Raw genomic sequence first — 23,392 nt, 5'->3', positions numbered from 1 at the left:
CTGCTCACAATTGGACGACCAACCTGTTTTGCCGTAACAGACGAGATTGTCGTTCAATTGAATGCTTCGATCGACCAAACACGACATGGTTTCCACCCAGTTGATCACCTCAATCGACCGCATTCTAGTAAACCAATCCACCAAATACCGTCATATCAAAATTAAAATTGTAATACAAATATGGAAAGAAATCCATATAATTTTTTAGATTATTAACCATATTAAAAACAGTTTCCAAAACTGTTCCATTCTTTATTTAATTGTACAAAATACGTCTTTATAAATTAGAGGAAAAAATATGAATAAAAAGGAATCCCCCCGGTTCTCTCAACATGAACTCTTGGTTTACTTTATTTTCTCATTCACACGAGTCAGACTCTCGAGGTGTGTTCACAAAAGACAATTCATGATCCAACAACTACTAATCTGACAGAGAAGTGAAAATCGGGACTTAACTTATTGTCTTTCTCTCTTCCGCTGTCTCTGACGCTTCTACCTCGATCGGTATCATGGCAGACTAGATTATTGGCCCAACCATGTATAAGATCATCAACACTTGCTCAGATTACCTGCAAGTTCAATATAGATGGAAGATAGACATTTAGGAGGAGCTGAAAAGTTTGCAAGAGAACCACCCCAAGGTCCAAGCTATCGTCTCTGCTTCCAATCATTCCTCTTGATGCTGATGTCACCGCTGGAGCTGAACACGATGACGTTTCTCCCTACTGGACTTCATCTTGATCTGATAAATAATAAAAGAAACCCAAATTGTTACATAACATGTTTTTATACCTAAATATCAAAATTAAGAAGTGATATAAGTAAATTTCAATATTGAGTGATATGTATTATGATGTAAACATCCCAATTATAAATTGCTTGCTAATACAATAATTAGTTATTAAATACTAAATTAATTAAATTTAAATAAAAATAAATTAAAACCCGATCCATTTTCCTGCCCGACATCCTCTTCGTTCAACTTCCTCCGAGTGACCGAAACCCTCGCGATACAGTCTCGACAGGAGCTCGCTGGGAATGCAACGTCGAGATCGCAACGTCCAAACACCGAAACTCCCATCTATATCCTTTCTCCGCTTAGCTCCTACCCGAAACCATTAAGGAAGGTAACCTTCGTCTTTCTCCCTTTTCATTCCACCCGCCCTCTCGCGTTTCATCTCATCTAGACCTGTTAATCCGTCTTCCAACGGGATTGATTCAATCCTGAATTTAAGGCTAAACGGATGAATGAACGATATTTAAGAACCTGCGGGGTTTTTGATAGTGGTGATTTAGGGTCCCTTTCTCTTCACCTAGCCGCGAAGGCCGGCGATAGGCTGAGGCTTCCGTCCGGGTTTCATTATCGTTGAAGTGATCTGGATGACTTGTTTAATATCTTCCGTGGTTTCAATGATTCCCTCTTACGGTTGCATCTCTAGTTTTTTTTTGTGATAGTCATGATTTAGGGTCCAACGATCCGTCGATCCGTACGGCGGCGTTTTGCAGTCTTGCTTTTCTGGTTTAGGTTTTGATGCACGTGCTGGGTTTCTTTTTTGTGCATGCTATAAATTTGCGGGAACTTTGATTATGATCAACGGTTATGGGATTATAAATGTTTTTTTGGTGAGTCGGAATGTACTAGTCATTGATACATTTTCTTAACACAGCAGCCGTTTGCCTTCATCTTTGTGTGCGGATATAGCATCAAGGCTGCCGGAAGTCATTCTGTGACTATGGTGAGTAGTTTACTTTATTTTATTTTCTTAATTGGACTCCATTGAAGAACTATCCAAATTTTCTATCAACAGCTTTTATGAGCATTTCTGTTCAAGAAACTTCAGTTCTCATCTCTGCAATTTGGAAATAAACAGAGAAGACCTTTAATAGTTGGGATTGGGATGACAAGGCAATTATTAGATCTTAAAGCTTGAAACTCATTCTATGGTTCCTTAGTAAAGCGTTTCTATGTTGCCATCATATTAGATGAAAAATGGCCTTTTGTTTTGAATTCATTTAAGGCAACAATACATAGAAGCTCACACCCTCCTTATTCACATAAATTCTTTATAGTTATATTTCATGCAAGGATCCAAGTTAGTGCTTAATAAAAGATTCTTGTATTTTTTTTTCCAATACCATGTGAAATTTATCTCATGCAAGAAATAGCCATATGACTACTTCTGTTGCAATAAATCTTGTCTCAGTCTGAATAGTGTTGAGAACTAACGATTAATATTGTCAACCACTAAAACTGGAACTTCATTGTATATTGTCAACCACTAAAACTGGAACTTCATTGTTTTCCTCCTTTTTATGCTAAATTCATTTATGTAATTATACTTAGAAGCTTAAGTATGCTATCTACACTAGGCTCTTTATGGCGTTCTTTTATGAAAGATGCCATTTCAACTAAAATTCTTTCTTATTTTTTCCCATATCATCTGACAATTTATTTTGACTATTTTTTAGTTAATTTTTTATATATATATGCAGAATTACATTATTGGAGCATTCAAGCCCCCATGCATTATCAAGATTATTTTTTCTGATTCCAAAACAAGAAAGCAGGTGAGCATTAAACTCATGATACTACACTGTCATGTTCTTATGCTTGGCATTCTCATTCCTTTTTTTTTGCTTTTGCGTACACTGCCAAATTATTAAGAAAAATCATTTTATATTGTGATTTTTAATTATTTCACAAAGCTTATATTTATCATAATTCTTGCCCGTTTAGTAGAGCTTGCTTTATAATTCATTCATTGAATTTAATTCCTACTAAAGTCCATAACGGGAGTTAACTTTTACATTAATCATTACGTTAACAAGTTTGTATTATGTTGGCTTTGATCACCGCCCCATCCTTATTTTTCTTTTAAACTTTAATGTATCCTTCCACATTAGTTCTTTTGATCAGCAAGACATTTCCAGAATACTCTATTCCATGTAAGTTTACCTTTTTCTTGTTAGATGTGTTTTCAACATTCTATCTTTTATGGACACCTCTTTTTGTTTCTAATTCTTTCCATTAATAAGGTGACTGATATGAAAATGATTAGACACTATAATTCGGCTGCACCTTTTTTTCATTAAAAAAATCAGGTTGTATGTTTTTTATTTTGGGTAAAAAAATTGCTATGGTACCTAATTGTTATTAGGGTATGGCTATAATTATGCATTTGGATGAGATGAAAGATGAAGCTTCAGTGTGCAGACAGGACCACACTGTACGATGATTTCCTAGTAATACCTTTGGGTTTTATGGCTAGGCTTGTATCCTCCCATTACATACCTATAAAAATATTACCTGTATAGCAAAATATTGTTTTCTTCAGCCTAAACACATATATGAATGTTCACACTACTAATATTTTCAATTTTTTTCTAAAATGTAAAACTAAAGATACATAAAAATCCTGCTTACAAAGCACTCAAATTGAATTGCGATGCAATCCAGATTGTTTGAGTGCTTCACATTAAATGAATATTTCTTCTTCGCCTTCACCTAATTTCGAAATGGATAGCATATAGACATTATTTTGATAGCTTGAAAGCAGAGAAAGAATTGCCTTTAGTCTTGAAAGTTGAATGAACCTTTTTTTAAACTCTATAATGCTCTTTTACCAGGCTTCTATTAAAAAGGAAAATGGCCAGACAACAATGGTGCCTCTCTTCCAAAGTCAAGAAACAATATCGGGAGAGGTCCTTTGAATCAAACTCCTTTCCACACTGCATTCCAATACTATCATCTTATTTTTGGTAAATGTGAGATTAATTCAATTTCATAACACTATGTTTCCTTAATGTATAATATTTTATATGCAGGTATCCATAGAACCTTTTCACGGGAAAAAGGTTGAGCATATTGGCGTTAAAGTTGAGCTTCTTGGTCAAATCGGTATTACTTTCTTATCTCTTTATTCTAAACCATTTCTTATAAATTGCATATGGTTGGCTGGGTTTCATGTGTGGCTTTAATGGAATACTTATGTTTTTTATATTACTAACTGGTTAGAGGTAGAAAGAAAATACCATATTTTTTTTATACATAGATTAATTTAACATAAACTGATCAAAATTATCCCTAACATTTCCCATACTTCACGTATGTTTCTGATATATTTTTTTAGATTTCGTTGTTCATATAGATAGTGTTGCCTACATGGGTGCTTGAACCCTCGTTTGAAAGCCCTGCATCATAGCTTGCTAGTCCCTTTTTTTTCTTGTTTAGCATGAGTGGGGTTCCTTGTTTAACATGTGCGGGTACATGCATATTTGGCAAGGCTGATTAAATATTTATTTCCTTTATTTTTTCATTAATCTATAGCAACCTTCAGTTTCGTTTCCTGTCATGACAAAACCTGTGTTTGGATGAATATTTTATTTTGTCTGGTTATAGTCACTTTACTTTCTCATCGTGTTTTGTTAATATCTAGCATCTCTAAATTTCATTCCATGTAAAGACTCGGTCTTTATTTTAACAAAAATCTTGTGTTATCTAGTGGTAATCATTGAATTTTCTCATTGTATTTTTTTATTCATTAATACATACTGATGCATGATGAACTAGGGCCATACTTTCCTAATACAAAAAATATGATATATATTATGATTTCATGCAAAGAAAATCAAGGTTCATAGATCACAAACTACTAATTAAATTAACAATTTAAGTTTGTAAGATGCAAAGAAACTATATTAGAATTAAATCCCAGTTGATAATAAAATGATCAAAATAATCCTAAAAAATCAAGGACAAATTTAGAAACATCGAAAATCGATAGAGAATTGAATTTAATTTTTAGAAATTCAATTTGTGATGTTTTTTTTTTAATATTCCTAAAGAACACTAAATAATTCATTATCAAATATTTTAGATGAGATAGAACAAATATTGTAAATATCAAAGTTGAAAAATTTAGGCTTCAAGTTAGTACAAGAAGACTTCTCCCATAATTTGGTAATTTCACTTTTTTCAAGCGATTCAAACATAATCGCTCACAATATTGAAAATATAAATAATTTTTTGGTTAGGCCAAAAGTTGATTCCTTATATTGGCTCGATCTAAACCTATTGATTGACATATAAAACACACTTTAAATTATATAAAAACACAAAAAAAAAAAAAAACACTATGTTTTCTCCCCATCCTTTTCGCCTCCCCAAGAAGCAGCTACTCACAAGCAATATGGGAGAAAATGAATGGGCCGACATTCTCCCACCGGGCTTCCGCATCTTCCCTTCTGATGAAGTACTCAGACACCAATTCCTTCAACGGAAGGGCATCCCAACTCTCAATGTCGCCGCATCGATCCTTGGACCTTCATTATTAGTATATCTATCGATTTATTAATTTCTCTAATGCCATTAAAAATACAGGAATCACATGGGCGTGAATGGGTAGGGTTAAGAATTCAGTGTCGACAATAAAGCTGATGGAATCTTGGTTAACTCGATAATTTATGAATACTTACTGGACAATAAACGACAATTTGTTGGAATTATTGGGGATAAGAAGGCGGCTCCAAATAAAGGGGAGGAAACAGAGAAGAAGTGACAAGTGATTTTAGATGTTTTATACGTAAATATGAAAGTTTATGTGTTTGATATGTAAATAGATATGTTTTGAGTGCTATGTGTCTAAATACCCCCATATATTTTCCCCTTATTCAGAACTCTTGAAGTCCATTAGCTCATGACCCATTTAAAGCCTAAATCTAAGCCACTGAAAATATGCAGAGCTTATTTAAATCATTTGTAATATGAACCACCGTTACGAGGGCGCTTAGTCTAAGGACAAATTTGTCTTTTGTACACCTAAGGGCAATTTGCTCGTTTATTATTATTATTGTTGTACATAAATAGTCTAGTTATGGTTAGGGTTAGAGGATGCATGAGATTGAGTTGTGAGTCTTAGGTCGAAGGTTTGGGAGAGATTTCCTACCTCTCGAAACGTCTTTCCACAGAAAAATTGGGCAAACACAAATTTTACTTAAAAAATCCCAACAACTTGCACAAATATAAAAGATAAGTACATGCAATTCGAGAGTTAGGCGATCTCTCCCAACTTCTACAATCGAGAGTTAGTAAATCTCTCCCAATTCCTAGACTTAAAACTCACAACTCAATCTCGTGCATCTGCTAAGCCTAACCATAATAAGACAATTTATACCCATCAATAATAATAATAAACAACTAAATTATCCTTAGGCGTACAAAAGACAAATTTTCCCTTAGGCTAAGCGTCCTCATAACAACCACATAGTGTGCTATTGTGCTAAACAATTTCAAATTAATTCTAAGGAGATAAGCCAATAGCTACGTGTGATGGATTTAATTAACTTGGATCTGTTATATACATAAGAATGGAGGTATAGATGAGGATACACTTTCTAGCATCGAGATTGGATAATCAAAATATACAAGTTTCTTGGCAGATTGCTTAATAAGTGGATATTATGGTGGCTTAAAGATAAATTTGATAAAATAATAATTAGGTCAACAATATTGTATGGATTTGAAAGTTGAGCTATGAAAAAGTTATTTGTACCTACATTAAGTGTGATACAATGAGAATGTCAAAATGGATACTTGAAAAAATTAGAAAGAATAAACCAAGAAATGATTGTATTAGAGAAAAGATTAGAGTAACATCTATTGAAAATATTATAACTAAACGTAGACTTGGGTAATTTGGATTTGTACAAAGAAGGGTGGGAAATGCTCTTTTAAGATAAATTAGATGAAGTTAGCTTTAAAGGATTGGGAATTATGATTGAAAGTAGGTAAATCTAATATTGCATTGAATTTTTTTTTCAAAATGATTTGCGAAGAATAGGCTTAATATCTTGGGCAAAACTCGACCAACACAAATAAAAAATGTGGATTGCAAATGACAAATCTTAATAGTTGGGATGATAATGATACACTTAATGTTTAAGTGATATTATTTCTATATGAAGTATTAAACATGAAAATTGGTATGACTTGAGAACGCTTTAAGTAACTCTGAGGAGGTATAATTGAATTTCACATTTATCGTACTTTAACTTAACAAACGGATAAATAGAAAAATAAATCATATTTTAAGTTCTTAACAAAGAGAAAATAGAAAAATAAATCATAACAAATTGATATCATGTTACGATTCGTCGTCAAAATCGAAATGTCTTTCCATAGAAAATTAGGGCAAACATAAATTTTACTTCAATAATTTAAACAACTCACACAAATACAAAAGATAAGCACATACAATTCGAGAGGTAGGAGATCTCTCCCAATTTCTACAATTCGAGAGGTAGGAATCTCTCCCAAAATCTAGACCTAAGACTCACAACTCAATCTCACGCATCCCCTAATCCTAACCATAACAAGACTATTTATACCCAACAAGAATAATAACAAATGACTTGATCGCCCTTAGGCGTACAAAAGACAAATTTGCCTTTAGGCTAAGCGCTATCGTAATAATTCTCCCCCCTCCAAAAGACACATTATCTTCAAAATGGGAAAAAAATGAGAGTATTTCTCCTCCCCTACAACTGTCTCTATTTCTTCATTCTCTGCTCCCTCGTCCTGCACTATGAGAATTTGTAATCTTTGATCCTTGCAACAATGTCTTGATGTAAACTTTTCTTCACACCGAAAACATAACCCCTTGGCTCGCTTCTCCCTAATCTCTGTCTCTGTAAGGCACTTGAGTGTTGCTCCCGGTCGTGGTCCATTATTCGTGTCCCGTGCGACCCCCCTCTAGACTTCTACTGTTTGAACTTTTGGCATTTGCATGGTTGCAGTCGTTCCGTACGACACTCTGTCTGTGTTGCTCCTGTTGGCTTTCTTTATCCGGTTATTGTCTTCCACCATCTGGGCTAGCTCCATCATGTCCCTTAATCCTCGTGGTCTTAGTTTCAGTGTGTTGCCCAGATGTCGTGCTTTAGACCCTTCATGAAATTCCTCTCCAGTCATACTTCAGAAATCCCCCATAGTCGCCCCGAAAATAGTTCAAATCTCCCTATTTTCCATGACCGTCCCCTTATGAGTCAAGATACAGAATTGCTCGTTTTGGTCTCCTATTTCCTGATGGCTCGAAAATGTTTAAACAAACAATCCTTAAATTCATCCCACGAACGATTTTGGTATCTAGCCTCTCTCCGCTGAAATTAGGCTAAAACTTTCTTCTCCAAACACAATCTTGTTGCCATGAGTTTCTCCTCCCTATCTATCCCATTCCCCACAAAGTATCGCTCCTCCCTGTACACCCACCCATGGGCTTCTTACCCCTTGAAGATCGACATCTTCAACTTCCTAACCTAACTTCTCCAACCCAACTTTCTCTTCCGCTGTTGTTTCCTCCCATGAATCCAGGGTAAAACTCCTTCGTTCAACCGTAGCCATATCCCCTCCCTGCCTCTCTCCCTTCTTCGTGCTCCTCAAAACCTCTGACATAATCCCTTCTCAATGTTTTGGCCCAACTGCCTTCATCAGAAATCTCTATTCCACTCCTAATCGGAGCCCTGAGAGAGGAGGTTCGTGATGGTGAATGTTTTCCTCATGTTTTATCTCCCCTCCGATCTTGCCACAGATTCTCCAGTCAACATCTGGTTAGGATTTGCAAATTAAACCGTCGGCAGAGTCTTGGATTGCATCTCAATAAGCTTTTTAATCATCTCTCGAATTTCCCTCATGTTCTCGAATTAGTCATCCATTCATTTTTTCATGGAAGAAAACCTATTCTCTATGGCCGCAAACTTTTTTCCATCATCGATCTGATTTGGCTGATTTTTTCCTCTAAGTTCTTATCCAACTCATCTATTTTTTTAGCTTCCATTATCTCCTGTCTTATGGGCTCGCGTGATTCCGGGTTCGGTCACTAACTTCTAGTATCACAATTAGGGCACATCAGATTCCTTGTGGCCTTCCCCGTTAGTTATGCTCTAATCGAGTCTATTTCATGTAGTTCAATTATAAGGAGATGAAAGTAAGCCGGAATCCGCAAACCTTCTCTCCCGCTGCGAAAAGATCTCGTCGTGACCTTCCTCTACTTGTTCTGGTTGCGACTGTATCGCAGGCGTTTACGATAGTGCAGGTCTATGGAAGGCTCCCAACCCGTCGTTGCCTTTATCTGTAAGTCACGAGCACGTTGTTGCTTAGCGTTGAGTCCATCGTTGCCTTCCTAGCATGCAATGATTGCGTTTGTTTTGCGAAGACGGAGCTTCAAATGTAGCTAGAGCTCGAGGACGGAGTGGGAGGAGAAAGGTATGAGTTTCAGACGACGCGAACCCACTACCACCTACCTTGCGCTGAAATCGTGGCCTATTGTGGGACAGAGAGTTTCACATCTCTGTAGGTTGCTTCCCAGTTATTGCCTTCCCAATAAACTCCAATCACGTCTGTATTGGGTAGCCAATGTGGGAGGAAGCGAAATGGCGCAGGAGGTAGAGTAAGATGAGAGTTTCGGGTCTCTGTGGGTTGCTTCCACGCAAATGCCTTCGCAGGTAGCTCTAATCACAACAGTATCGGTTGACGACGCCAATTGGAGAGAAGTCGTGGGTCTCGGTAAGCCGCGATCCCTTACGTGAAGGCGTTGGCTCCGGATCTTGCTCGGTTTGCTGAAATCCTCACCGACAAGCAGCGAGTTCGATTAATTATCTCTTCTCTGATCTGATTCGCAGAATCTTGAGCTCTGATATCAATTTGTTACGATTCGTTGTTAAAATCGAAACATCTTTCCATAGAAAATTAGAGCAAACACAAATTTTACTTCAATAATCCCAACAACTCACACAAATACAAAAGATAAGCACCTACAATTCAAGAAATAGGCAATCTCTCCCAAACTCTAGATCTAAGAGTCGCAACTCAATCTCATGCATCCCCTAACCCTAACCATAACAAGACTATTTATACCCAACAATAATAATAATAAACGACTAAATTGCCCTTAGGCGTACAAAAGACAAATTTGCTCCTAGGCTAAGCGCCCTTGTAACAACCACATAGTATGCTATAGTGCTACACATATTTCAAATTATTCCGAAGGAGATAAGCCAATAGCTAGTTGTGATGGATTTTAGTAACTTGGATCTATTATACATAAGAATGGAGGTATAGGCGAGGATATATTTTCTAACATTGAGATTGGATAATTAAAATGTTCAAGTTTCATTGGATAGTGTTTAATAAGTGGATATTATGGAGGCATAATGATAAATTTGATGAAATCATAATTTGATCAACAATATTGTATGTATTTGAATGGTGAGCTGTGAAAACGTTATTTGTATCTACATTAAGTGTGATACAATGAGAATGTCAAAATAGATACATGTCAAAATTAGAAAGATTAAATTAAGAAAAGATTAGAGTAACATCTATTGAAAATATTATAACTAAACGTAGACTTGGGTAATTTGGATTTGTACAAAGAAGGGTATGAAATGCTCTTTTAAGATATGTTAGATGAAATTAGTGTTAGAGGATTGGGAATTAGGATTGAAACTAGGTAAATCTAATATTGCATTGAAAAAAGTTTTCAAAATGATTGCGAAGAATAGGCTTAATATCTTGGACAACACTTGACCAGCACAAATAAAAAGTGCTGATTGCAAATGACAAATCTTAGTGGTTGGGATGATAATGATAGCACTTTGTTTAAGCGATATTATCTCTATATGAAGTATTAAACATGGAAATTGGTGTGACTTGAGAACGCTTTAAGTCACCCTGGAGAAGTATAATTGAATTTGACATTTTTCTTACTTCAAGTTCTTACCGAACAGATAAATAGAAAAATAAATCATATGTTAAGTTCTTCACAAGGAGAAAATAGAAAACTAAATGGTTGGCATGCATTTTTTATTGATGTTGGATGAAGGATGGTTGCAGCATTATAAGGCTTTTTGATGATGGAGTTGACCAAGCCAAAGCAAGCTTTGAAGTATTAGTAGAACAGAAATGGATGATATGAAATGGCACTATGTGACAATAGTGGAATATTGTTGGATTGCATTCATTATTTTTCATTTTGACTCTTTTATGTTTTTTTTTTCACATAAGTTTCTGATAAACTTCCTTATATAATTTTGCAGAGTTGTATTTTGACCGAGGCAACTTTTATGACTTCACTTCTCTTGGTAAGTGTCATTTTGATTGTATCGAAGTGCTTGCTGTTTCTCTTTAATAAAATTCAATCAACAGTTTATGGTACCGAGGAAAAACTTGATACTTCCTCTTGTTAGCAAAGGATATCCTGAATTATGTTCCATTCTGGGAAAAAAATGTCTTTTGGTATCATGTGTGTTTTCCCTTTTGAATAAGTTTGACATTAGCTTTTTTTATGGCTGTCATGCTCTAGCATATTTGGTTGTAAAAAATTGTTTCTCACAATAGGCATTTTGAAAAACTGCAAGGAAGCTGCATCTAAAGGGATTTGCAGTAGCTTTTTGAAAATAGAAGTTGTTATGTAGCTATCCCAAATAGACTCTAATTCGTATATGTTACCACTCTTTTGATCCTCACTAACGAAGGTTTTGTTCTCAATTTGAAACTGTACAAATGGATGCATGTAAGTCACTGGTTTGTGAAAGAGCGAGAGGGCTAAAAGGCGAGCGTTGTTCTCTCTTAATTTTAGCTTATTGAAGGTGGTCTTACCGAACTTGATCATGTTTAAAGAATTCGTTGGCACGTTTGAGGCATGCACTCCAATTGTTTGCCTCTATCTCTCTCTTTCACAATAATTTACTGTCAACTTAAGGGTAGCTCTTAGTGCTTTGTTGCTTCTGTTCCCTTACAGTCATTGTTATCAGGTTCAAATTATTTGGTTTTGGCTGTTATAACCTTCTTTTATGCATTCCTGTTAGTAGCTGGGCTTTTGGTTAGTTCTTGATGACTTAACTACTTCAAAGCAGCAGTAATGAGTTGTTTTTTGCATTTTTTTCTTATTAAAAACTGTACTTAAAATTTACTCTTGTTTACTATACTGTTTTTGAGAAATCTCCAGCTAAGCATTGGTGCTTTAGTGTACCTTTTTCCGCTTCTATACTTTTAACTGATTCAGCAAGCTATTTTCCTCTAGAATCCTTACAGTTTGGCCTTAAAACTATCCTTTTTTTCATTTTTGTCATAATTGCTTAAATTTCTTGCTTATGCTGTTAATGACATAGGCGCAGTATAATATGTGGTCATTTTTTACTCTATAAAATTGTAAATTTCTTATTGTTATTTGTTGTAATTTCTATATGAGCGCCTGAGTTCAATTTAGTAAATGAAACTATTCAGTTTGTAGATTTATTTGCAAAATCTTATTGATTGCATTGTAACAGATTTCTTTTTATTCTAATCGTCTTACTTATCAGAAAGCTCATTTATAAGCATATGCAATGTTAATACATCACGATTTATTCTCTTGGCCAGTGCGTGAATTAGATGTTCCTGGTGAGATTTACGAGAGAAAAGCATACCCGTTTGAGTTCTCCACTGTTGAAATGCCTTATGAGTCATACAATGGTGTTAATGTGAGATTAAGGTAACTCGGTGCTTCCTGGAATATGATTTATGTTTGTTTATGCATGCTTTTTATACTCATGTCAACCTGCTTATTCTTAGTTCGTCTTTGTATTTGGAACTTATTTTGAAATTGTACCAGTTTGTAAATTGTCCAAGCAAAAGTTTTTAAAGATATGTGTCAAGTGACCATTTCCTACAAACGATATTATAAAGGAAATCTGGTTTTTCAAAATTTAAAGGTGTCAATGAGGAAGGATTACTAAAGCATAGCGATATGTTGCTATTGTTTTTTATGGAGAAGAAACAATTAAAAAACAAACCCCAAAAGTAGGAAGATATCTTCAACCTGTGAAATGAATCTTTCTCCTCTTAAAAGGAGAATAACCGATCTGCCTAGCTTTAATTTTTTTTTCATACGACTTCATTTTGCAAACTTAGATCATATCTTTCATTTTCATCTATAAAATTGAAATTGTGTTGACTGAGTTTCACAAATTCTCATGATTTTTTAAATATACATAAAGCATGTGAAATAAGTTGAGAAATTGACTTTACAAGCTCAGCTTTACTAGCTGTAGTTTTACTAAAATTATGGGCATTCAGAATCTCAAACTGATTTCGAATATCATCAACTAATTTATTCAATTCAAATATTTTAAAAAATATTCAGGATATTTAAAAAAATATCTTCTCATATAATTGAACTATAAATTGAAAAAAAAAAATTATGTTCATTTAACACTTAAATCATCTGGAATGTTTTGAAATCGTTTTGGTTACTACTTTTACTAATATTAAGGTGAACAGACAGATTTGATCGTACATGGAACCTCATAATATCAAAATCTAGAGGGAAGAGAATTATCATTAATGAACCAATATTTTTGCTTTCTAACTTTGCTTGATTTTTGATCTCCAGATAGTTTGACTTGCTTCCTCTTGAATGAGCTAGTTTTTTTTATGAACATTTTCGTACATGCCACTCAATTCTTATGTATTTACATATCTAACACCCAAACTTCAATGTTTACATACATACCACTTTACCTATGCATGAAAAGGTGCATTTCACCTTTCAAACGTTAAAATGGTAGTATTTCTGATGTGATATGAAAGATTTGGGTGGTATAATTGTAAAAAGTGAAGTTTAGGTGTTAGATATATAAATAAATAGGAATTTGCTGGTATGTATGTAAATGCCCCCTTTTTTGTTACCCATTGGCTACTCTTCCACTATTATATAAAGTTTTAACAATTGATCTTCCTATGGCATTTTAGTTTTATGATTTTGTGTTTGTTTAGTTTTCTACGAATTGCATAGTTTCTTAGATTTTTAATATTTATTTTTTACTTTTTTGTTTAAATTATATTCTAACTGTACATAACAATTATTTACTTCATGCATGTAGGTACATTTTGAAGGTAACTGTCAGTCGTAATTATGTTAGCAATATTGTGGAGTACCAGGAGTTTTGTGTAAGTAGTAGCAACATTTTGTCTATATACAATTCAATCATTAGATATTTAGATAATATTTGCAGATGGTTAGTTGATGTAAAACTGTCATTATGATCATTAATCTTATCTGAATTATTTGGAGTTAGCTTATGGAATCCTTATGTATTCACTCATATCGAGAGCTATATGATATGTCAACTCTCATTTGGAGGTCTTAGTCAATTTTCTTGTTAATCCAATCACACCAGCTTTCTTTTCGTAAGTTTGTATTGTTTCTATATCTTTCACACTCCATTGTGTATGATCAAATCAATTAGTTTTCTTTTTCATTATTTCATTATTAATAAGTTTTGAATGCCTTCAAGGCCTAGGAAAGATCAACCCTCCAACATTTGCGTGAAGATTCTTGTCTCTGCCACTCTTTGTTTTAAATTCTTTTGGCCGAACACTTGGATCCAAACATCATTAGTTTATCTAATTTCATAATTTTTTTTTTCTTGAATTGAGGATATTCATTTTGGTGGCTTCTACATGTGGATCTTTATTACCGTGTCGTAAGGTTATATGCAACCATTTTCTATAGCTGGGCAAAGAGTTTATGATGTCTTCCACTGCTGGGAAAGATCCCATACAGAGTGGCCTTGAGGACCTATTTTGACTTAGAGAAAGTTTTAAACCTAAATCAATTGATCTGCAGACTTCAGCCTAATGTTCTCTGAGGATTTAATGGAAATCAGATTTGCTAGATAGTACCATGAAATGCATAGAATTGTTAAACTGACCAACCAATGTTATTGACTCAACTATCATGCTAGGCAGATGTTTGCCATTACATTAAAAATGGCTTGATTGAACTGAACCAACTGAAATGGCAGTCCTGATCAAATCATCACTTGATATATATATATATATATATATATATATATTGTATAAAAGTTTATTTTAGCACTACAATTTTTTTAGATATTCTTTATTCATCAATACTTATTGTGCTTATGTAAATTGGTCCATCTTTTCAGGTGCGCAATTACTCAACCCCTCCAACGATTAACAACAGCATCAAGGTTGGTACCCATTCCCAAATATGCATGTTTCATTGTATTTTATCAAATAATGTGTAATGGTGTGACTTGAAAATCCCAATTAAACTTTATTACTAGGAGCATGAAGAGCGAATCCAGGTTGATTTTCATGTTAGGTTGGATAAAGAGAAAGCACCAATCATAATTTTCACGCTAATAAATGTGTATATAACCTGGTTCAAGGTGTTTAAGAGCCACAAGCTCTTGAGATTAATGACTTTTCTTGTTCATGAGAGATACCTTTAGGCCTACTTTGCGGGGCTCTACAATATTTTATTTTGGTAGCCAAGAATTTTTATTGCAAGCTGTAATATATGGCTATGAGTGGATAATGGGAAAAATAATGATAATTTAATCAAGATTTTATGATGATGCAATCCTATGTTGTGATAGATTCTGGTTTATTTAGTGGAGGTAGTCAGTCTAACCTAATCAAAAGATTCTTGTTACCGACTATAATCCACGTTATCTTTGGGGATCTCATGGATTTATGTAAAAAGCTTTGCTTAAAAGGCCAATTAGATTGAATTTTTTTAACAGAGGGTTCCAAGATTTATCTGAGAACACTATTTTAAAAAGCATAGGCGTTGGGCGGGGTGTTTTAGCTTTTATTGGGCGTGGTGTTTTAGCTTTTATTGGGCGTGGTGTTTTAGCTAATATGGGGCGAGAGGTAACTCCCAAGGCACCGTGCTTAAACTTCACAACATAACAAAAAAAAAAGAATATAAATATTAAGGAAAAAAATAAACTATTTATGCAAATCTTTAACATAAGAAAAAAAAGTTTGCAGTTCACTGCAGTAGCTACAGGAAGAGCTACAATAACCTCATTGTTGCTACAATGAAATCATAAATTAAAGACTTATAAAAGCATAAAAAATCGCAAAGAAATTCACTGTTTTTTCTACCTCACGGGAGAAGACGACGAGTGTGGGAGGTACGATGCGAGTGCTTGCGTGAGAAGAAGACGATGCGAGAGCCTGCGTGAGAAGTTGACGTAGACAAAAACCAAGAGTGCGGGAGAACACGATGCGAGAGCCTGCGTGAGAATACAAAGATGATGCGAGTGCGAGAGAAGCTCAACATAGATGAGCTTGATCCAAGCCTGCGTGCGAGACGAAGACGACGAGCCTGCGAAAGAAGCACGAATCGGAGGCGGGCATACGCCTGTGAGGCACATGTTATGCTCTGGTTCTTCCCGGGCGTAAGCCCCACGCAATTTAGGCCCCCCTAGTGGGCTTGGGGAGAAAGGCCTTACTCCCAGACCTGGGGCGCGACCCAAAGACGCTTTTTTAAACAGAGTTTGAGAACATCTAAATTTAAGCTATACCATAATATAATTATGCTATTGCAATCATGTTAAAAACTTGGCTTAGAGTCAAGTGCTATGTCCTTATTAACGTGCTATAAAAAAGTGATCATATAAATACACTTATATGTTCTTGGCTTTTTTGAGTTTTGTTCAAACTTTAAATAATTTCTCTAACAAATTGGTTTTGAGGATGAGCTGCTCTGACTGCGACAATTGATTATTGCTTAAGTATTTTTTAGCTTTATACACACACACACACATTGATTATTGCTTAAGTATTTTTTAGCTTTATACAGTCATACATACATAAATTCACACACACACACACACACACACACACACACACACATAGATACATATATACATCTATGTGCGCTCATAACACATTTATTTTTTTGTTATGCCATTCTCTTTTATTTCTTTATTGATTTTCATGGGTAGTTTGACAAATATTTTGTTTAAAATTTTTAGCAAGCCATTTGCTCGAGTTATAAATTGATGAATATCTCCAATCAATTTTATATCTATTGACAAATCATTTTTCTTAATATCGGCTCAATGTCCAAGATGATACGGCTTGACAAAACAAATTTGTAAAAAATCTTGTGCATAAAGAGTTGACCACTTGCTTGATGGGTACTTATTTAAATGGAACTGTGTTAGACTATTTGGTGAAGTACCCAGTTCCTGCTAGGACTAAGCTATGCTGAACAGATAATAGTGAATTGTTGGATTCAATTATATCTTTACTTAGCATTCAAATTACTAAGATGTTATTATTGTGTTTAATGGATGTATATTGTCGCCATATATTTGATATGCATGCCACCTTTTAGTTTGATCTACGCAATTGATTGCAATTGATCACCATCAATGGCTGATGTAACACATTTTCTTAATTTTGACTGCTTAATGCTTACTTATGCATATCACAAAGTTCTTTATGAGCTTTGGTTATGACTTTGTTAATCTCAATGGTCCCTAGGCATCGTAATCATATTTGGTCAAAGGATCTATGGTAGAAAATATTGTTGACAAAAGCATATTGTATCACTTTCTTCTTGGGAAACTTTCGATTTGTTTTTAGATTGTTTACTAGCTTTATAGTTATCTCGCACTTTTATAATGAAAGACTTTCTTTTGTTAAATCTAGAATTTTCTTGAGTTTTTGTTCTTCTTAAGTGGCCCGAGATTTTCCTTATTAGCTAAGAGGAATAGCTTGTTATAGAGAGTGAAGAATATCAAAAATTGCTTTTTTTTTGACTTGGAACTTAATGACTTGGGATTTGTAACTTTGTTGGTTTTAGAATCTGACTGTTCTGGATCACAATCAATATAAGCTCATAATTCATTTTGGTTATTTCTTTAACTTATTTGGTTATGGAGCTTGCATTGCTATTTTTAGCTCTTGTAACTTGAGTATAGTATAATTGCTTAATGAGGTCGAGAACTTAGGATAATAGGCCAAGTCAAGCTATTGATTTTATATGTCATATTCTTGATATAAAAGCTTAGATTCATAAAAAATTTGAAATCCTTTTATATCTATTACAATGGCTGATCTTGAGACTTGCCCCGAGTTCTCATATTTGGTTTTAAGTGCGATGAAATTGAATAAATATCTCATTATATCCTGTTGAAAATTCTTGAAATGTGACTAATCAGGTTGCACTTTCAAAAGGTTTGGAGGTTGAACAAATTTTATTGATATGCGCCACTGAATTCTCGGGAATGTTTTTTTTATTGATTATATTATTGCAGTCCTTTTTATTTATTTATTGATCCTTTCTTTAGTAGGGGTGGCAATACCCCGCCACTCATTAACTTAACTTGGATAACCTTATGAGATTCAGCTTCAGGCTATTACCTCAGAATCAACTTTCATCATTTTAGATGATTGATTATGAGGTTTAGAATTTCTACCCAATTTTTTGTTTTTTATTATGGATATCGTCGTAAGTTCCGACCAGTGATTGAACTAAAGCTTAAAGAGGTGTATTAAAATAAAAACTAAGGAATATTTCGCTCAAACTTTTTAAACCCTTTTTAAAACAGTCATTAACTCTAAATCCAATTAATATGAAATTTTCATTAAATATTTATGTTAAATGCTTTGGGTGTTGGAGGATTGTGTTTTACATGTATTAAAGAGTTTGGTAAAAATCTATGGTGGGTGAATATCATTTTAAGTTTCTACCGGTGCCTAATAAGGAGGGGTGTGACAATCTAAATTTAAGGGTGATGAGTACAACAACAAAACCTTTATCCCACTAAGCGAGGTAAGGGCGAGGAGTATTTGAGTTTGAAACATTCATTTTCTTAATTTTTAAAAACTATTATAGACATAATTATTAAATTGAAATTTAATTAGTGTTTATATATTATTAAATATTTAAGTTTAGGATTGGGAGGGAGAAAAATTCTTAGGAGTAGTATATGATATTACAGTGTTTAATAAAAAATATATGCATGCTAGTGCCCCCATCCTCTGGTTCCATCTCTGTTTCTGTCTTTCATCAAAGCAGAAAATTTGCCCTTAGCTGTTGTTCATATGTACACCATCAGACATGATTCGTACCTTTATCCCTAAGAGGCATTCTCTTTTACTAATGTGAATTCCTTGCACTTACTGTCACGAATTATGCTTTTGGTTGGGGTCTGCCAGACCATCACCATGTGCAAGGGTTTACTGAGACACTTTTAATATCACCGAAATGGCTCAACATGTCTTGATTGGAAGGAATTCTTCATTATCATCATCTTCATCTCCTTTTATTTTGCCTATTTGAAGCTGGGAGATAAAGGCTACGGGTGTTATAAGCTGCCTTGCTGGCTAAATAGTCCGCCAAATTATGTATAATTCTTTGAATTATGGCTTTTTTAATTTTTTTGTTCTGACTCACTTCTTAAGGGTTTTTAGCTTGACTTGGTTAGGCTGCCTTCCATTGCTTGGATGAGCTAGCCAGACTGGCTTGCCTGTGATATGTTGTACTAGATATGGATGCAATTAAGTTTGGATTCTCTTTCATTTCAAGTACTAGTTCAGTTGGAAATTCCATTCTATGCCATGAACACCATCAAGATTATTTAAAATTTACAAGGTTTTCTTTGAAATCAATCTCCCATTTTTTATTTTGTATTGATTTTTCTTTCAGCTCTATAGTTGATGATTTGAGAGAGGACATAACCACCTTTATTACTTTCTTTTGGTGAACCAGCACACTGTTAGTGTGTATTCTCCTTCAAGTATTTTGTCTTCAACCAATCTTTGAATATGGAGCAATCTCTTATAGTATGACTTATCTCATGCATTGGGATCATCCATTTGATTTTCCTCTTCAGTCTTTTGAATTTTGATTCTAGATACTCTTTGAATGCTTGCTAGAATAATTTTGCCTCGTTCTCTCTTGAAAAAATATTTTTATTCATCATCTCCTTGAGAGATGGAAATGTTTGGTCACTAGTTCTCATTGTAGAGCTTCCACTAAGTAAAGTTAGTGGTTCGTGATTTACTTTTAGTATCAATTTTGTTGAGAATTGGGGTTTTCTGATTCCTTTTCTATATTATCTTTGTAAGCAAGTTGTTTCCCTTGATCAAAATTTAAAATCAGTTGCTTCCCTTTATCGAAATTGACAGAAGTGGTATGCAATTTGCTTTTCTTTGTGTATGGAGATTTATTTCCTTAACTTTTTTGGATGGTTTTTTGCTGTGACATTTTCAACTTTTAAAACTTTACCATCTGATTCAGTTGATCTTGAAACGTGTTAATTGAAGTCATGGGAAGTAATGACAACATTTTGTCATTGATATTGTCCTTTTATAATTGAATTGTTTTCTTCCTTCAATTGTTGTTTGCACTTCGTTCCCATATTTCACTAATGAGTATATATTTTATTACTGACATTTTTTCTTAGATTTTGCAGGACAAGATCGTTAAATTCTTTTTCTTTGTTGGACTAAAAACTTTTTATTTATAGACATGGTTTCCAATTTCACAAAGGTTTTGATTGAATCGTTGGGGAGTTCAATATACCATTTGAAGGCCGTTGACGTCAAACTGTCTCAATATTGCCATAGTTTGCCTTGAATTGAGCCTAACATTGCTTCAAATTGTCATTGCCATTATAACTATTAAATTTTGGTACCGAATAATCAATTCTTGTTGGAGGGGGTATTTTGAAAGTTAATTCAGTATAAATGAAAGAGGAGAATTAATAATTAGCATTTGATGTGACCCTAAACATTTAAAATTTAATATTTGAACAAATAAGTAGACTGTATCCATTATAAACTACTGTAGGAGCATACGTAAAAGAAAATTTAAAGTGAATAGGGATGACATTTAGACGTTTTAAATTTTAATTTATTATAATTTGGCTATTACTATAGCGTATTCAGCTATCTAAAGATGCAAAGAGAAATTTTTGGTATTGGAACTGTTAGTGAGTTCGACTCCTCAAATTAGATTGTACTACTGGTTCAAATTTTTAGAAGATAACTTATGATCTTATATAAGATATTTCTTAAAGATTTTATACTCATTTTGTGAAAATTTTAGTATTTGGTTCCAGTTTTGCAAACACAAACCCATATGATTAATTAACCTTCTCTGTCATTAGAGAATTTTTAATTAAGGCTAGTAAGTCGGCACTAATTACTTAAAGCCTATAGTAGCAATAGATTTGGTTTAAAATTGAAAATATACCTTCTTTAACATAGAGCAGATGGTGGAAGGCATAATTGCAATATCCCATGATTTCATTATCTTGCGTTGTAGACTTTGCTTGATCTACTTAGTGATTGAGGTAATTCGGCCAACTTGGTCTAAAAATTAATGAACAACTACTATGTGTTGCTTCATCTAAGGGGATCTTATAGATTTTGGGTGGATGCTAATTTAAGGAATAATTTTAAGTTGACTCTAGCTAATATTCTTTTTGCCATATTAAGTACACACTATAGTTCACCACATAAGGTTCGAGACCATTGGGGAATTTATGGGTTTCTTCTACGAGTTTTCGATCATAATTTAATAGTGTTATTTTGGTATTGTGTGATAAACCATTCAGTGAGATGATCTTGGTTATAACTATATCTTTTATGGTGTCATTTGGCGGAGAAATCACATGGTTTGATGACAAATATCTCGACATGGGATTTTTGAAAGTAATATAGACGCGTGCTTGATATAACATTGGATCTTTATGAGCACAATTTATTTTAAACTTGATATCATCTATAAATTAGTATGAGAAGTAGATGGATGTTTGCTTTTAATTTCAAATGGAAAATTTTGGTTTGAAGATTTATGTATTTTTGCAATTTTTTGAAATTTTCATATTTGTTGGAATATAAGTCCAAAGTGTTTTGCTTAGGATTTAGTGTCATTTTGACAACAATATGGCATCCCATTGAAATTTCTATCAATGCAGTTATTACTTGGTAATTTGAGTTATTTCATTTACATTTCAAGTTGAGAACTCGAGAGCTTGCTTTAACAGTGGCCACCCTCCAGTTATGAGTATCTTTGAATAATTTCATTTTGTTCTTCTTGGTCCTCGTTAATTATATTCGCTTTTTCATAGAGAGTCGAGCCCATGGTGTAGATTTCTGTAGAATTCATTTAATTATTCATCATAAATCTTGTTCATTCGCCCTCTGCACATAGAGGATCGGCTTTATGAGTAGAATTCATTATTGTTCTTTATTTTGAAGCTTTGAAATTCATATTCAAATACGATACAAAATTTTAAGCAAGTTTTTTCATGAAGATAATTTGGTTCTCAGTTTTATAATGGTACGAGTTTGTCGAGAGACCAAGTCATATGTTTAAAAGCATTAATTTAAATATATGGCATGCATAGTCACCAATAACTAAGGCTTGTAGATTGGGCCCAGGTGTGGTATAGAGGATCGGACTTAGAAATATAAGACTTACAATCATTTCGTTTGAGAATGTCGTGCAAGACATGTTGATGAATTTGGGTATTAGAAAAAAAAGCATGCACATTTTTTTAGTCATATCATTTAGTGGTTGCGTGCATTTCAGAGTAGGATAAATTTAAATTTGTATAGTATTTTTTGTTTGTGTATCTTTCTTTGACTTCAAATTATAGCTCTCAGTGCTATTTGTTGAATCACATTTAAACATTTGTTTATTTTGGCGTGCACACTATTTTGAACTTAAGTTTAAATATCAATGCTTTTATGACAGCCCATGCCTAAGTTTATTTTTTTAGTGGTTTGAAGCGTTTCAAAAGATATGCATATGATATGTTTTGAAAATATATAATTATTTTTTAATTTTGGCATGCATATCAAAACACCATGAGAGTGCACATTCGATATTTGCTACACTTCACGAGGATAAATGTATTTCTTGAAGTAGTTTCACAATTTTTTATAGATGCATCTACATAGCACACAATTCTTATGTATCTACATATCTTGCACCTAGCCTTTCATATTAGACACATCACTTAAATCTTTAATATCACATAGAAATAACCTTATTTTATGCATAGGTTTAAAGCACCAAAGTGCTATGTATGTAGTATAAAAATTTAGGTGTGAGATATGTAAATACATAAAAATTATGTGTTGTGCATGTAGATTTCCCATTTGTAAATCATCTTTTAAAATCTGCCGAGTTGCCTTGATTTGATGCTCGAATGAATAGTCTTGAGGCTTTAGCCTCAGTACTTCGGATGAGACTTACACATTTTTGTACTGAGACGTACGCCTGAGGCGTTTTATCTTGAGGCATTTGTGGCACGCCTCTGTTTTTTAAGTTAAATTAACTCAACTTACGAACGAATTTGATTGATAGCCAGTGTTTGGGTTCATTTTTGAGTGTCGTCTCGAGTGCAACATTCGCTTCGAGTGTCGACAAGCCCATTAAAGATACTTGTTTTGAGCGTTGACCTGATCTTCGTTTCTCCACTTCGAGCATCAACGGGCCCAATGTTCACTTCCCCACTCGTGTTAGCCCGATTGAGCATCCCTGCTTGAGCTTCATCTCTTGGTTGATCATTA

At 34.0% G+C, this 23,392-nt stretch overlaps 1 protein-coding gene across 2 annotated transcripts in view; it reads left to right on the top strand.

The window, feature by feature from the left end:
- Positions 1–955: 955 nt before the first annotated feature.
- LOC110020457 (vacuolar protein sorting-associated protein 26B-like) overlaps positions 956–23,392 on the top strand; it is a 26,855-nt gene continuing 4,418 nt past the window's right edge. The window contains exons 1-9 of one of the 2 annotated variants that reach the window (XM_020718569.1): positions 956–1,127; positions 1,671–1,736; positions 2,494–2,568; positions 3,628–3,702; positions 3,826–3,898; positions 11,089–11,133; positions 12,413–12,524; positions 13,915–13,981; positions 14,983–15,027. In XM_020718569.1, coding sequence (XP_020574228.1) covers positions 1,734–1,736; positions 2,494–2,568; positions 3,628–3,702; positions 3,826–3,898; positions 11,089–11,133; positions 12,413–12,524; positions 13,915–13,981; positions 14,983–15,027 — 495 coding nt within the window. In that variant the 5' untranslated portion in view covers positions 956–1,127; positions 1,671–1,733. Of the gene's footprint in view, positions 1,128–1,667; positions 1,737–2,493; positions 2,569–3,627; positions 3,703–3,825; positions 3,899–11,088; positions 11,134–12,412; positions 12,525–13,914; positions 13,982–14,982; positions 15,028–23,392 lie in introns of both variants that reach the window. The other variant, XM_020718568.1, reaches the window with a different exon arrangement.

Source organism: Phalaenopsis equestris, unplaced genomic scaffold (genome assembly GCF_001263595.1).
Source record: "Phalaenopsis equestris unplaced genomic scaffold, ASM126359v1 Scaffold000096, whole genome shotgun sequence".
Lineage (NCBI taxonomy): Eukaryota > Viridiplantae > Streptophyta > Magnoliopsida > Asparagales > Orchidaceae > Phalaenopsis > Phalaenopsis equestris.
Note: the sequence above shows the minus strand (reverse complement) of the source record. Positions and strands in the feature narration are given on the sequence as shown.